Source organism: Octopus bimaculoides, chromosome 12 (assembly GCF_046866305.1).
Source record: "Octopus bimaculoides isolate indiv1 chromosome 12, ASM4686630v1, whole genome shotgun sequence".
Classification (NCBI taxonomy): Eukaryota; Metazoa; Mollusca; class Cephalopoda; order Octopoda; family Octopodidae; genus Octopus; species Octopus bimaculoides.
The window spans coordinates 39,348,164-39,365,031 of record NC_142939.1 but is presented as its reverse complement, the minus strand read 5'-3'; the positions used below and the strand labels follow the sequence as shown (position 1 = coordinate 39,365,031).

Below are 16,868 nucleotides of genomic sequence, written 5' to 3'. Positions count from 1 at the left end.
TGAATGACCAATGCCTTCTGAATGGATTTGATAAAGAGAAACTGAAAGAAGCCTAATGTGTGTGTGTGTGTTTGTGTGTACACTTGTCTTGACATCATGATTGTAAATAAGCATCACCATTATACACGTGGTGTTGTTCATTTCAAGACTTCAATATTAAAAACGTGTCTAAGGTAGCAAGCTGGCAGAATCGTTAGCATGCTGGGCAAAATGCTTAGCGGCATTTCGCCCATCTTCACATTCTGAGTTCAAATTCTACTGAGGTCAACTTTCTTTTTCATCCTTTCAAGGTGGATAAAACAGTTTTGCACTGAAGTTAATGTAATCTGCTCCCTCGAAATTGCTGGCCTTGGGCTAAAATTTGAAACAAATATTTGAAACTTGTCTGGTCATGGAGAAATATTACTTTGCTTGATAAGACTTGGCAACAGGACGGCCATAGAAAAAGTTACCATGATAAACTTTGACCCTTCAAAGATGGAAAGTGGACATAAAGACAATGATGGTACTCATGATCTTTCACCAAGCCTCCAAGAGACTGGCATTTTCATCTAACACTTTAATAATGGTTCTGACAACACCTTTACTTTACTGATTACATTAATAAATCCGAAATTCTTATGTTACAAGGAATTATACCAAATTTTCCTGCATATTTTCCGTTGTGTCAACACTTAGACATTACAAGAATCTCTTGAAATGAATCATCATTAAACCATTTTAAGGTTTTTTTGTTTATTTTAGGAACTTTCTAGAAGATTCTTCAGAAGAGTCATGAACAGAAAAAATATTTTGTCAGTTGGTATCAGTGGGTAAGATCTTTTTGTTATTTATGGTTATATTTTACTTTTTGTTTATTCATTAGAGTGGTGAGAACAGACAGAATCGTTTGAGCATTGGAATGCCTCACAAGCATTTGCTCTGATTCTGTGCTCCATTAGTTCAAATCCAACTAACGTCAACTTAATGTTTCATCCTTGAAGGGTCAACAAAAGAATTTCTGAATCCAGGTTTTGGTGATTGGTGGAACAGTATGAAGCTTAGATCTAAGGCCATGTTTGACCTGGTTCTTTGCATTCTGAGTTCAAATACTGCCATGGCCTACATGGGTGATAGTCTAATTCCTCTCTTAATTTAATACCACCAACTGACAGCATTATCATTTAACATCCATTTTCTATACTGGCATGGGTTGAACATTTTCACAGGAGCTGACCAGCTTAGAGAGCTGCCCAGATTCTCATTGTTTGTTTTGGCATGGTTTCTATGGCTGCATGCCTTTCCTAATGCCAACCACTTCACAGAATGTACCAGGTAATTTTTACATGGAATATGTGAATGTGTGTATCTCTGTGTGCATGTGTAAACATTTTCCAAAGGTTTCTGTTAGCACCACGAACAGTCATTTAAACCAAATATGTGGAAGGAAAGGGTGTGAGCAGGAGTGGGTCACAGAAATGATATAAATCATTTCTCCCCGTTTGTGTTAAGGAATTGTTTTTCAAACTCAGGTCAACTTTGATTGAGTAGACCTTTGATAAAAAAAGTAGGCCTCCCTGTTGAGTCTGAGGCCGTGTGAAAAGATGAATGAAGGCATAATGTTGTCATCACTAGTGATCACTCCAAACACCATGATGTTGACTGTATGTACATGTCCTCAGATTGACACCCAAACACTCTGAAATGTTCATATTGGAGCTTCTGGCATGAATGCCAAGCAGTACAGCATATTGTTTCCAAATTTCTGTCAGAGTGAATTGTATCATGTTGCTGTTTTTCTAACAGACAGTGCCCAACTGATCCTACTATACTGTGTAATCAACAAACTCAAAAACAAACAATGCACATGTGCAAAATTAAAAATATAAAATGGTGACAATTTACCCATCACACCTTGTATATATGTATGTGTGTGTGTGTATATATATATTTCTTCTGTCTATCTCTCTACCTTTCTGTCTCTATCTATCTATCTTTCTGTCTGTCTATCTGTCTATCTATCTTTCTATCTATCTATCTATCTATCTATCTATCTATCTATCTATCTATCTATCTATCTATCTATCTATTTCTCTATCTCTCTATGTCATATTTGAAAGGTAACAATAAAATGTTTCAGAAGTATTAAAGAACTGATTTATTTAATCAAAGTATGATCCATGTTCATTTATGACCATTACCCAACATTCCATCTTCCAAAAAAAAATTTCATCTTTTGCTGTGATAAACTGTCCAAATGCTTCAATTACCTCTTCTCTATTTAAGAGTGTTTTATTGCTTAGGAAAAGCTCAAAATGCTTAAATAAGTGATGATCAGTAGGAGGGATATGAGGAGAATAGGGAAGATACAGTTCTATATTTAAGAGATGAGGAATTATTTACATTATTTACATTTGACGGATATTTCTCCTCATCTTGTTTGTTGTTAACACAACGTTTCGGCTGATATACCCTCCAGCCTTCATCAGGTGTCTTGGGGAAATTTCGAACCTGGGTTCTCATTCCTAACGATGTTACTATTATTATTTATTATTATTATTACTATTATTAATCAGGTCGCTGCTGTAAATCGAACTCGGAACCTTGGGGTTAGTAGCCCGCGCTCTTAACCACTAATAATAGTAATGATAATAATAAATAATAATAGTAACATCGTTAGGAATGAGAACCCAGGTTCGAAATTTCCCCAAGACACCTGACGAAGGCTGGAGGGTATATCAGCCGAAACGTTGTGTTAACAACAAACAAGATGAGGAGAAATATCCGTCAAATGTAAATAATGTAAATAATGTAAATAGGGAAGATGTTGCAAAATCTCATAATTCAGGCTTTGCAACTTTTGGACCGTAGCTTGAGAAGCGTGAGGACATGCATTGTCATGGAGCAAAATTGGGTCATCTCTATTCACTTGTCTGGATTGCTTCTTTTTCAAATTCTCATACATACAATCAATTACCTGACAATACGATGTTGCTGTTACTGTATTTCCTTTGTTGCAGAAATGAATAATGAATAACTCCCTTCACAGGCCACCATACAGTGACCACTAACTTTTTAGGGTGCAATGGTTGTTTTGAGTAGTGCTTAGGTGGCTCTCCTGCATTTAATCACAGTCCTGTTCTCCTGCTGTTGTCAAAGAGTATCCATTTCTCATCACATGTAATGATTCGATGTAAAAATGGCTCTTTTTCCAGTCAAGAAAGCAATAAGAAGCACACTTTGAAGCGCGTGTTTTTATTTAAATCTTGTTCAGTTTATGTGGAACAAACCCATCCGTTTTCTTGACTTTTCCAATTTTTTTCAAGAGTCAAGAAACAGTTGAGTAAGATGTTTGGAGTTCTGGTGAAAGTTTTTGGACCATTGTTCTCGGATTTTGTTCAACCAAAGCATTTAATCCATCATGCCAAGTAACTGATTTTGGCTTCCCTCTTGGTTCATTTTTGAGGCTATCATCTCCTGAACGAGATCTTTAGAACCATCTCTGAACAGTTCTGATGTCAACAGAACCATTACCAAAGTCCTGCTTGATATTCCATAGAGCTTCTGCAGCAGAGTGACCCAGTGATTTTCTTGTATGGCTATACAAGAAAATCACTCAACATTGTTTGGTTGTTATCATTTTCATAAGGTCTGTGGGTGCGAATTTTGTATACCAATATTGTTGGGAAAGAAAAAGAGTCAAGATTAAATGCAAGGGTATACATAATTGAGTTTTTAAATGACCAAAATAACAAGTAATTGAAAATGCGACATTTCATGTGTGACAACCTAATATCTATCTATCTATCTATCTATCTATCTATCTATCTATCTATCTATCTATCTATCTATCTATCCTATCTCTCTATCTATCCTATCTACCTCTCTCTCTCTCTCTCTCTATCTATCTATCTATCTTTCTATCTCTCTGTCTATCCTATCTACCCCCCCTCTCTCTCTCTCTCTCTCTCTCTCTCTCTATATATATATATATATATATATATATATATATATATATCCACCTATATTTTTATCTCTCTATCTCTGTCTGTCTATCTATCTATCCTGTCTACCTATCTCTATCTATCTAGCTATCTATCTATTTATCTAGCTAGCTAGTTATTGATCTATCTATCTATCTAGTTACCTATTTATCTATCTATATCTCTATCTATCTATCTATCTATCTTTTTCTCGCTCTATCTTATCTTTCTCTATCCGTCTGTCTACATGTCATAAAAAGCAGCTAAAAGTGTTGGTACCTGATAGGATACCGACACTGAAAGTCCTGCCTAAACCATCCCAGCTTAGAAAACATAAAAACAGTGACAACAACAACAACGACAACAATGACAACCCTCCTTGTCATTTTGAAAAGTACTCAGCTACATGAATAAAATGACACAGTTTCCACCAAGAAACAAAATTAGAACACATCTTCAATGGAAACTAAACATTCTTCTTTACTGCTGTGAGCCACACAGAGAGAAAGAGACACAGACAGACAGACAGACACACACACACACACACACACACACACACACACACACACACACACACACACACACACACACACACACACACACACACACACACACAGAGAGAGAGAGAGAGAGAGAGAGAGCCTGTATTAATTGTAAATATTGTAAATATTCCTTTGCAGGGCAACAAACAGTGGGAAGTCTTCTTTGACAAAGAAACTTGCAGAATATTTTCCTAATTCAACCAGTTTCTGTCAAGATGATTGCTTTAGAGTGAGTCAATTGCTTTACTGTTTGTTTTTTATTGCTTTTCTTTCTATATATATATTTATTTGACCCCCCCCCCCCCCCATTGTTTCGGTCCTTCTTCAGTGTTGCTGTGAAATAAGCACTGAAAATACTTATTCTTAAACCTGGGTAACATATTAAAGTTCATTTCATAGGGAGACCCCACTTCAGAAATATAAGTGTTTTGAGGAGTATGGAGTTAACCCTTAATCACCCCTACTCCCAGAGCTGCTCTGGCCCAAGGTGGTAGTTCCTGTCAAAGGCCCCTGTTTTGGGTTGAATAACAGAAGATAGTCCTGTGGCTAAGACATACAGAATTCAGAGAAAGCCTTGTCCCTAGACACCTATCACACAGGCCAACCAGCATGTGGACATGTCTTGATGCCATGCGAACTAATACCCCTGTCTAAGGATTAAATAGACCCCTTGCCTCAAGGACAAGCTTTAGAGGATAGGAGACTAGCAGTGTAAACTGTAAATAAACCAGCAAAAGGCAATGGGATCTTTTCCAAAAAAAATCATGGGCTGTGTAGTTAAAAAGCTTGTTTTATAACCACATGGTTCTAGGTTCCTTGGCACCTTGGGCAAATGTCTTTTACTCTAACCCCAGGCTGACCAATGACTTGTCAGTGGATTTGGTAAGTGGGAACTGTACAACGGAGGTCCCCTCCTCTGCCACATTCCATTCTGTTCCATTAAATCCTCTCACATATCTGCTTTCATCCTCAGCACCCTCTCATATATGCCATCACATCTCACTCACTGCCTTATGTGCACCTACATCTTCCTTTTTTCCACCCCTACAGCTTGCAAATCACTCCCCGCCCTGACCTTGATCCACTTCTATCTCTCACCTTACCCATCTCCCTACTCCCATACAGATATTTCTCATCAACCATTTCTCCTCTACCCCCATCTCTAACCATCTCTCCCCTCCATATACTTATGAAAGAACCCCTTCTTTCCTTCCTTCCTTCCTTCCTTTGACCCACTGTCTGAATCCTTTCTTATACTCATCTTCCTGTCCCCTCAGATTTTCCTCTTGCACTGTATCTCTTATCATTCTATTCTCAGCCACCCCTATATTATGTATAGTAGCCCTGTATCTCCTCTGTAGTTTGTCCCTCCATGAAGCTCAGCATTGGCATAAGCCTTCCTCCCCCTTGAATGCTGCCTAGTAGCAAGATCTTTTTCCCTATCCTCTCCCGATCTTGCAAAATGCTTAGCAACCTCATTAGTGCTTGTAGCACAAAAAAAAAAGAAGAGGCCTCCACTACACACTGTAAAGTGGTTGGCATTAGGAAGGGTATCCAGCTATAGAAACCATGCCAAAACTGACATTGGAGCTTAGCACAGTCCTGCAGCTTGCCATGTATTGCCAATCCATCCAACCACTTCCAACATGGAAAAATGAACATTAACCCTTTTGTTACTATATTTCTGTTGGGATGCTCTGTGTTTCTTTCAGTTAATTTTAAATATAACAAAGAATTTGGTAAAATAACTTCGTCATCATTCAGCTAGTGTTAGGAACATAAATTGTGACTAAGGTTTGGCGGAAGATTTTAATTCAGAACATTTGAAAACAAGACATTTGTACTCAGAGCCAGAGGCAGTTTCAGCTGGGTTGTTATCAAAAAAGTTCATTTGCAGAATCTTGTGCAAATTGAAGACACGTTTGACTGACTGTCTTTAACCCTTTTGTTAGCATCTTTCTGTTGAGATGCTCTGTGTTACTTTCATTTAATTTTAAATATAACAAAGAATTTAGTAAAATAACTTAGTCATCATTAGGCTAATGTTAGGAACATAAATTTTGACTAAAGTTTGGTGGAAGATTTTAATTCAGAACTATTGAAAACAAGACATTTGTACTGCAGAGCCAGAGGTGTTGGTCTCGAAAGGGTTAAATGATGATATATTTATGTGTGTACATCTTTGTATGTGTACTTGTTCCCATCACCACCACTTGACAACTAGTGTTGGTTTATTCACATCCCTTCGCGGTTCAAAGCAAACATGCATACAGTTATAATGGAGGAAGAAAAATAAGAAGTTCTCAGGTAGGAGTGACTGAAACTGTGAATTCATAAAAATTTGTGAAAGAAAAATAAATTCAATGAATTGGTAACACTGTGAGGAACTGGAATTGAGCTGAAGTGGTTGAAATTGTGCAAAGAATGGAAGTAGAAAATTACAGATGTCTGTGAAAGGGATGGAAAGAGGGGGTTTCTTTCTCCTTTTCTTTGCCTTTTGTCTCAGTCATTACACTGGCCATGCTAGGGCACTGCTTTGAATTTTTAATCAAATGAATCAACCTCGGTACTTCTTTTTTTTTTTTTTGTTAAAGCCTGGTACTTATTCTATCATTCTCCCTTTGCTGAACCACTAAGTCATGAGGACATAACTATACCAACACCAGTAGTCAAGCAGTGGTGGACACACACACACACATCCACACACACACATCCACACACACACATCCACACACACACATCCACACACACACATCCACACACACACATCCACACACACACATCCACACACACACACACATGCATACTCACATATGCCTCATTATGTTTCTTAATGTATCACACCACAGTTAATATACCAATATGATATATATTTATATATGTGGGTAGGTGTATGTGAGTGTATGTGTGTGTGTGTATGCTTGTATGAATGTGTGTGTAAGAAAATGGTCCAACATCTCCACAAGGCACCATAGCTCGTCAAATAATAAAAAGTAACATGTCTGTATTTTGTGTCCAAACATCACAGCTGCTACCCTATCATTGTAGATACCCTGATTGGGGTACTTATTGATTTTTATAGAACTCCCATGGAGTACTTTGATAATTTTACTAAATGTATTAACATCACTCATTAATCTGTGTGGGTGGGTGGGTGGCTGTGCACATGTAATTGTGTGTGACTGTGTGTGTGTGTGCGCGCGTGTAAGTGTGGGTGGGTGGGTGGGTGTGCACATGTAAGTGTGTGTGACTCTGAACGTGTGTGCGCATGTGTGTGTGACTGAATATGTTTAGGGTGCAGTGCATACATGTATGTGGGAATGTGTGTCATGTGTAGGTGGATGTTTGTGTGTGTGTGTGTGTCTACATGTGCAAGTGTGTTTGGGAGTATGTTGGTAGTTGAGTGGGTGTGTGGGGGGGACTAAATGATTGTGTGTGCATGTGTGGAGGATATACGTGCTTGTGGGTGTTTGTTAAGCATACACATATATGTGTATGTGTGTGAATATGTGGGTAGGTGTATGTGAGTGCAGGTGTGTATGAATGTGTATGTGAATATGTTGATTGTTACGGGTGTGTGTGTGTGTGAGAAAACAGTTTAATATTTCCGCGTGAGAAGACCCAGCAAGCCAAGTACGATGAACGACAAGGCACAAAATATCTTCAATCCACCAAAAGGGAACTCACAACCTCAAAATTGGGTTCTAAACTATTCTCAGTAAGAAAAATTACAACAAAAAGGATTCCTCTCTCTCTCTCTCTCTCTCTCTCTCTCTCTCTCTCTCTCTCTCTCCCTCTTTCTCTCTCTCTCTCCTCTTTCTCTCTCCCTCCCTCCTCTTTCTCTTTCTTCTCCATCTCTCTCTCCCTCTCTCCTCTTTCTCTTTCTTCTCATACCTCCCTCTATCTCTTGCTCTCTCTCCCTCTCTCTCTTCCCCACTTTCTCTCTCTCCTCTTTCTCTTTCTTCCCCTTATCTCTATCTCTCTCCCTCTCCCCTTCCCCTCTTTCCGTCTCTCTCCGCTTCTGTTTCTTTCTTTCTCTCACTCTCTCTCCCTCCTCTTTCTCTCTCTCCCTCCTCTTTCTTTCTCTCTCCCTCTACGTTTCTCTCTCCCTTCCCCTGTCTTTCTCTTTCCCTGTATCTCTCTCCTCTTTCTCTCTCTCTCCCTCTCTCCCTTCCCCTGTCTTTCTCTTTCCCTATATCTCTCTCCTCTTTCTCTCTCTCTCCCTCTCTCTCTTCCCCTGTCTTTCTCTTTCCCTATATCTCTCTTCTTTCTCTCTCTTCCCCTCTCTCTTCTCTTTCTCTCCGTCTCTCCCTGTCTGTTTCTTTCTCTCACTCTCTCTCCCTCTTCTTTCTCTCTCTCTCCCTCTACATCACTCTCTCTCCTTCTCTCTCCTCTCTCTCCCTCCCCCTCTCCTTCTCTCTCTCACCTAAAATAAGTGCATGGTGTTGTTGCATAAAATGCAATATTGCCAAGCAGCAAAACATTGGTTTCATAAGTGGAGGGTTTGTGAAGGGTTCTAGAACATGTGGTAGACATGCTCCATTAACTACATGAACGACACAGCAGGAATGAGCTGAGATAAAAACTGGAGCTGTTTGCTCATTCGGTTTTTTTTTTTGTGTGTGTGTGTGTTTTCCATGTCAGCATGGGTTAGAGGAATATATATTCTTGAGGTATTGTTTTACAGCTGGATGCCCTTCCTGTCATTAATCCTTATCTGTTTCTCAAGTAAAGGATCTCTTATTTCACATGCCTTTAAAGGTGAAAAGGGAGCACAGGTTCAAACAAGCACACATGTCGACACATATACATATACACCCACAAACACATGCATGCACATATATGTGTGTGTGTGTGTGCATATATATGTATGTATGTATATGTATATATATTTATATAGGTGCAGGAGTGGCTGTGTCGTAAGTAGCTTACAACCACATGGTTCCAGGCAATAACAAAGGAATTCAAGGCAGGCTGCCCCTGGGAGCTCCTCTATGCTGATGACCTTGCTCTTATAGCTGAATCACTACCAGAACTAGAGAAGAAGTTTAGGGTGTGGAAGCAAAGTATAGAATCGAAGGATGTTAGGGTTAACCTAGCAAAAACCAAAGGCTTAGTATGTAGGAAGGCTGTCAAATCACAATCCCCTTCAGATCTGTAAAAGCATGGGTAGAAACTCCATACGATGTACTTGGTAAGCTATGGACACATAAAAGATGCAGCAATATCAAAGGCAGATTAACCAGGAAAATAGTTTTTGTATATGGTAGTTGCACAGGGGCAATAAACACTGAAGATGTACAGAAAACAGATTCCATTACATGCCAGTGGGAGAAACTAGAATTAGTTAATAGCATCCACTACCTAGGCGACCAAGTCTGTAGTGGGAGTGGTTGCTCTGAGAGTGTAGCGGCTAGAATAAGAATAGGCTGGGCAAAGTTCAAGGAGTTCCTACCTCTGCTGGCAACAAAGGGCCTCTCACTCAGGATTAAAGGTAGACTGTATGATGCATGTGCATGAACTGCCATACTATACAGCAGTGAAACATGGGCCATGAATGCTGAGGACATGTGTAGGCTTGAAAGAAATGAAGCTAGTATGATCTGCTGGATGTGTAATGTCAGTGTGCATACATGGCAGAGTGTAAGCACCCTGAGAGAAAAGTTGGGCATAAGAAGCATCAAATGTGGTGTGCAAGAGAGGCGACTGCACTGGTATGTCTATGTGTTATGTATGGATGAGGACAGCTGTGTGAGGAAGTGCCACTCCCTAACTGTGGAAGAAGTAGACCCAGGAAGACATGGGATGAGGTGGTTAAGCTTGACTTTTGAACATTGGGCCTCACAGAGGCAGTGACAGGAGACTGAGACCTTTGGAGATATGCTGTGATTGAGAAAACCTGGCAACTAAAATGAGATTGCATCCACGCATGTCCAGCCCTGTTAAGAATACCTCTGATGCATCGGGTGTTATGATATGCTTGAGAAGACCTGTTGAGTCAAGTCAAACCAGTATCGTAGCTGTGCCAGTGCCCCCTGACTGGCTCCTGTGCCCGTGGCATGTAAAAAGCACCATCAAAACGTGGCCGATGCCAGTACCCACTGACTGGCCCCCCGTGCCGGTGGCACGTAAAAAGCCCTATCCAAATGTGATCGATGCCAGGCTCACCTGACTGGCTCCTGTGCTGGCGGCACGTAAAAATCACCCACTACACTCTCGAAGTGGTTGGCATTAGGAAGGGCATCCAGCTGTAGAAATATTGCCAGATCAGATTGAAGTCTGGTGCAGCCGCTGGCTCTCCAGTCCTCAGTCAAACCATCCAACCTATGCCAGCATGGAAAATGGATGTTGAACGATGATGATGATGATGATGATATATGTATGTATGTATAGCACAGATGCCTTTTATGTGTCACTGACACTGGCCACAAACACGATTTGACTTAGCTTGGCGTGTCTTCTCAGGCACAGCAAATAGTCAGAAGTCTTGGTCTCTTGTCACTGCCCCAACCGAAGATCATATTTCACCACCTCACTCCACATCTCCACAAGTCTATCTCATCCAAAGGTTCCCGCCATAGTTAAGAGATCAGCATTTTTTAATGTAGATATCGTCGTTCATTTGCATCACATGACTATACCAGCACTGTCTTCTCTCTTGCGCATCACATCTGATGCCACTTATGCCCCATGACAGATAAATTAAGAAGAAGGAAATTGTGGCAAAGAAAAACTAAAGAAAGATTGGAATGAAGAGATAAAGAGGGTGAATTAGATGAAAATGATGAGTGCAACAAACGGTGAGATGTTGTACTGGAGAAGACCCATTCAAGCCGTGAAAACATGGGAAAACAGACATCAAGTAACGCTGACTGAAGATTGTTTGTCATACAGAGGTGATATGCTGTATTTGACAATGTAAGACACAGGGCTTAAGAGATGCACGCCTGTTTCAGTTGTACATATTCAAGGAAAAAGGTTTTTAATGCATTAAAGCATGTGATATAGGTCCAACTTCGCATATAGTACCTAGGGTTATTTTTTCGAGACATTTTCATTCGAAAAAATGTGTCTTCTATGCAATCAAAATATGGTATTTATCTTCTGGAAGTTTTCTGGGCAAGTTTTAGCAAGGGACATAATTCACATGAATCAGCGCTTCTTGAGAAGTGGAATTTCTTATACACAGATGGTGTGTGTGTGTTTGATAGATATTTACTATTATATCAAAATATAGGTTTACTTTTTTTTTTTGCATATATGCCTACACAGACACATTTTTGAAGAAATTTCCCCATGTTTATTTCCAGGAAGTCGGTTCTAAAAACCTGGAGCTAATTCCAGAACTGAACTGTTACAACTGGGATGGTAAGTTTTAATTTTTTCATTTTAAATTTTGCTTTGAATTTAAAACGAAGTTTTATTTTACATCCGTTTTTGTTTTCTCTCCTCCCTGGAATGTCCAACATAATTGAAATAAAAGATAATAAAAATACTTGGATAATTATCAGGAATTGTCAGAGAGTGTGTTTTACAGCAAGATCGCATTTTCTAACAATGACTAATTATAGCTAATTAAACATATCGTAATCTATCATTAGATAAGGAATATTCATTACAAACGAACCTACACATATACGCACACATATATGCACACACCACTTATAAGCACATAAACATACTACTTATAAACACACACACTCACTTGACCCTAAATAAATTCTAAATATTATTACCAGACCCTCAGACCATTCTCATTGCCTTTCCTCTTATGACCCCCACTGTGAAATGATTTTCTGTTGTTTTTTCCATAAAACCCTGAGCAGATTTGAACTCAAGATTCAAAGCTGCCTGTTAACAAAACTCTCACCACTTACATAGTGCTCCTGCTGTTTACTGCAATGAAACACTATCTCCTTGTAGTACTTATTTTCATCTCAGTGGATTGGACCATCGAGTGGTGGTGGTGGGGGGGGGACTCTGTATTTGCCATGGACTCAGTGAAATATCAGCATTGGTAGGTGAAGTGTTGAGCTATAACTGACTCATGAGTCATTGACTCAGTTATGACTCTTTGCTTTTAATGGAGATGAAAACCCTAGATATTAATGGAAAAAGATTTGCAAAAGCATTAGCACCAAAGGCAGATTCTTAGAAAGAAGAATTGGCCTAATGACACACAGAGAGGATTTACATGGAGACTAGATAACCTCCAAAAAATTAATTAGTTTTCAAAGTTAAAAATAGCAGGATAATTAATTCTACTCTCCCCACCTCCCCAAATATTTGTAGCCCTATGTTGTCTAGTGCATTTGTACCAAATGCCTAGCATTTTCAGTCTTATATCTGTCATTAAAAATATTTGAGATTTGTTTGTTTATCAAGGCAGTCGTTAATAAGTTGTTAAATAAACAATATAATAGGTGCAGTCATGGATGGCTGTATGGTTAAGAAGTCCACTCTGCAACTAAATGGTCTTAGGTTCAGTCTCACTGTGTAACACCTTAGGCAAGTGTCTTTCTGCTACACTTCCAAGCCAACCAATACCTTGTAAGTGAATTTGGCAGACAGAAACTGTGTGGGAGCCCATTATGGGGAGATAAATATCAACGTTCCCTTGTAGCAAGCTTGACAATGGTGAAACCATTGGTACCCTTGTTAAGCAACAAATAAAGTATATATATATATATATATATATATATATAATACAAAGAATATATATACATGTATACACACATATATGTACATACTTACATCTACATGTGTATATATATGCATATCAGGGTACAGGACGTTAGAACAATAAACTACAGACAACGGAATGAACACATAGGAAAACGGAAAGCCACTTGGAATATCCCTTCATCAGCTGTCTCTATTCTATCTAGACGTTTCGAAGATAAGACAGAACGTACTCTAGAATAGTCTCTTCCTGAGTAGTGGATCAACCCACTACACAGAGGATTCCAAGGCAATATATATATATATATATATATATATATATATATATACATATATACATACATATATATATATATATATATATATATATATATATATATATATATATATATATATATATATATATATATATATACATATATACATACATATATATATATATATATATATATATATATATATATATATATATATATATACATACATATATATATATACATACATACATATACATACATACATATATATATATACATACATATATATATATATATATATATACATACATATATATACATACATACATATATATATATATATATATATATATATATATACATACATACATACATACATACATACATACATACATACATACATATATATATATATATATATATTACCAACTTTCTCACCTATATATATATATATATATATATATATATATATAAGGTGGTTGATTATGTCTTTGTGTATGTGTTTGTCCCTTCTCCCACTGCTTGACAATCAGTATTGGTTTGTTTACATCCCCATAAATTTGTGGTTCAGCAAAAGAAACCGATAGAATAAGAACCTGACTTCAAAAATTAGTACTGGGTGCGATTTACTAGACTAAATCATAAAAGGCAGTGCTCCAGTATGGCCACAGTCAAGTGACTAAAACCAGTAAAAATTAAAAGCTAATATATTTATTAATATGTTTGTTCAACATATTAACTTAATATTTAATGTCTTCTCTCTTTATATCGTGGCACTCCGTTGGTTACGACAATGAGGATTCCAGTTGATCCAATCAACAGATCAGCCTGCTCGTAAAATTTATGTGCAAGTGGCTGAGCACTCCACAGACACATGTATCCTTAATGTAGTTCTCAGGGAGATTCAGCATGACACAGAGTGTGACAAGGCTGGTCTCTTTGAAATCCAGGTACAACAGAAACAGGAAGAAAGAGTGAGAGAAAGTTGAGGTGAAAGAGTACAGCAGGGTTCACCACCACCCCCTGCTGGGGCCTCATGAAGCTTTAGGTGTTTTTGCTCAATAAACACTCACAACGCCCAATCTGGGATTCAAAACTGCGATCCTACGACCGCAAGTCCACTGTCGTAATCACTAGGCCACTCTCTTTATATAACCCACTCTCTTTATATAACCAACAAGTGTTGACGATCATGGTTTTTCTTGGTAAAAATACAGCAGTTGTTTCCCATCGCTTTCTGTCAATTTATTTACAGTTTACTCCACTATTTCTCTGTTTTCCTAAGCTTACCCTTGAGGTACTGGGCCTATTCAACACTTAAACAGTGGGTATTGGGTCATGTGACATCAGAGTATATCCACATATCGATCGTCCTGTGTGACACATGTCTAGGATCCAGCTCGCCTCTGAGCCCTGTATTTCTTAGTCACACATTAGTGAATCTTCTGTTATTTATCCTACAACTAGGAACCCTGATAGGTACAACCATCCCAGGCCAGAGTTGACCTGGGATTATGGAGTGCCTATGGAGTTAACCCCACACTACCCCATTCTCTGAAACGCCCAAGCTGGAGCCTCTCTACTGGATTAAGTTTAAAATCATATCTAATCCTTTAGTATTCAAACCAGCCACATCCAGCCCAAATATTCTACATGTTCTTGTGTTCAAATTCGACTAGATCAAGCTTCTCACACCTACTTTGCAATGTCGTTCTGAAAATAAACAATCACATCATCAAAATCGCAAATCTCATGAGATAATACCTGATTAATTCAAAACAATGTGAATAAATAAGAATTACATTTGACAGAGGAATCTGAATGCTAATGGGTTAATGATAGATACGTAAAACATTGTCTATATTTAATATTATGCAATTAAAAATTATATTTAATGATATATCATTAAAAATCATTTAATGTTATATAGCTAAAATCCTGCTTATATATGATGCTGTGTAATTAAAACCCTGTTCCATGATGATTGTGTAATCCATTATAACTTCTCAATATTTTCAAACTAGTTCTTTCAGCTCTAGATACTGATAAAATGGTCACTGATATCAACCAACAAGCTTCTTCATTAGCACAGACAGACAAAACAGTGCACCTCCTTCTGGTAGATGGATTTCTTATATTTAACCATAGGTAAGTAAACTTACTAAAGTAACACTAGATAACAAGACATAAAAGTTCTTTCTGCTGTAGACACAAGGCTTGGTATGAAAATACAGACTACTAAAAGATGAAATTGCAAGAATGTGAGCAATGAGGAGAGTAACTGTTATCCCAGTGTAAGGGCACTCAGAGCACTAACAACCAAGTTTGAGTAATATGTTGAAGAAACTGGAATTGACATGAGGGCAGAGCAGGCCTGAAAAAGCTTTAGTGGGGACAGCTAGGATTTTGAGATTGGTTTTGGGGGTGTTAAGTGTCTTCTACGATAAGTTAACATCCAGGTACCAAAGCTTATAGTTTGTGGAAAGAGACAACAGTTTGCTGTCCGCTTCCACTGAATAAACCACAGGAAGTAAGATCAACAGCTCTGAGAAGTAAAATGATGATGATGATGATGATGGTTTCATTGGGGGGTGGGGGTGGCAGTGCTAGTTGATATAAGGACAGACAAAATACTGCTGAACTTCTGCCAGCTCGCTGCCTTTTTAATAATAATAATAATAATCCTTTCTACTAGAAGCACAAGGCCTCAAATTTGGGGGAAGGGATTAAATCAGTTACATCGACCCCAGTGTGTAACTGGTACTTATTTAATTGACCCCGAAAGGATGAAAGGCAAAGTCGACCTCAGTGGAATTTGAACTCAGAACGTAGCAGCAAACGAAATACTGCTAAGTATTTCACCCGGTGTACTAACAATTCTGGCAGCTCATCATCTTCAATAATAATAATAATAATAATGAGTTTCTTGTATACAGTACTCAGGTATATTTCAACTCGTTGGCAAAAGGTCGAAAAAGGGAACAGAAAGCAGACATATAATTCAGGTAAAGAAAGTTGGTTTCAAGTTGGCATCTGTTTCATTAATGTATGTAACAAATGATAGGGGACCAAGAAGAGATCCCTGCAGAACAACAGATATCATCACATAAGGTGTGGAATGTTCTAGTTACATGACCATCTCCTTTTAACTAAGAATAAAGGACTTCAACCAGTTATATATATATTTAATTTGCTTTGCAAGAAGGACTGTAGGAAGTTAGTTTTTGTATGTAGCAGATGTTCAGGAGCTATAAATACTGTGAATGTGCAGAAAACAACTTCTGCCACATTCCAGGGAGAAAAACTAGAAGTGGTTGATAGCTTCTGCTATCTTGGTGACCAAATTAGCAGTGGAGGTGGGTGCGCTGAAAGCGTAGCTGCTAGAATTAGAATAGCCTGGGAAAAGTTCAGAGAGCTCTTACCTC

At 38.3% G+C, this 16,868-nt stretch overlaps 1 protein-coding gene across 6 annotated transcripts in view; it reads left to right on the top strand.

Moving 5' to 3' along the window:
- LOC106879504 (nicotinamide riboside kinase 1) overlaps positions 1-16,868 on the top strand; it is a 63,095-nt gene that overhangs the window by 32,293 nt on the left and 13,934 nt on the right. For all 6 annotated transcript variants that reach the window (XR_008265310.2, XM_014929112.3, XM_052972149.2 and 3 more), the window contains 4 exons: positions 745-812; positions 4,643-4,733; positions 11,815-11,872; positions 15,468-15,591. Coding sequence is in view for 5 of the 6 variants with exons in the window: in XM_052972151.2 (XP_052828111.1) it covers positions 745-812; positions 4,643-4,733; positions 11,815-11,872; positions 15,468-15,591 (341 nt within the window). In the remaining variant the exon portion in view is untranslated. The remainder of the gene's footprint in view (positions 1-744; positions 813-4,642; positions 4,734-11,814; positions 11,873-15,467; positions 15,592-16,868) is intronic.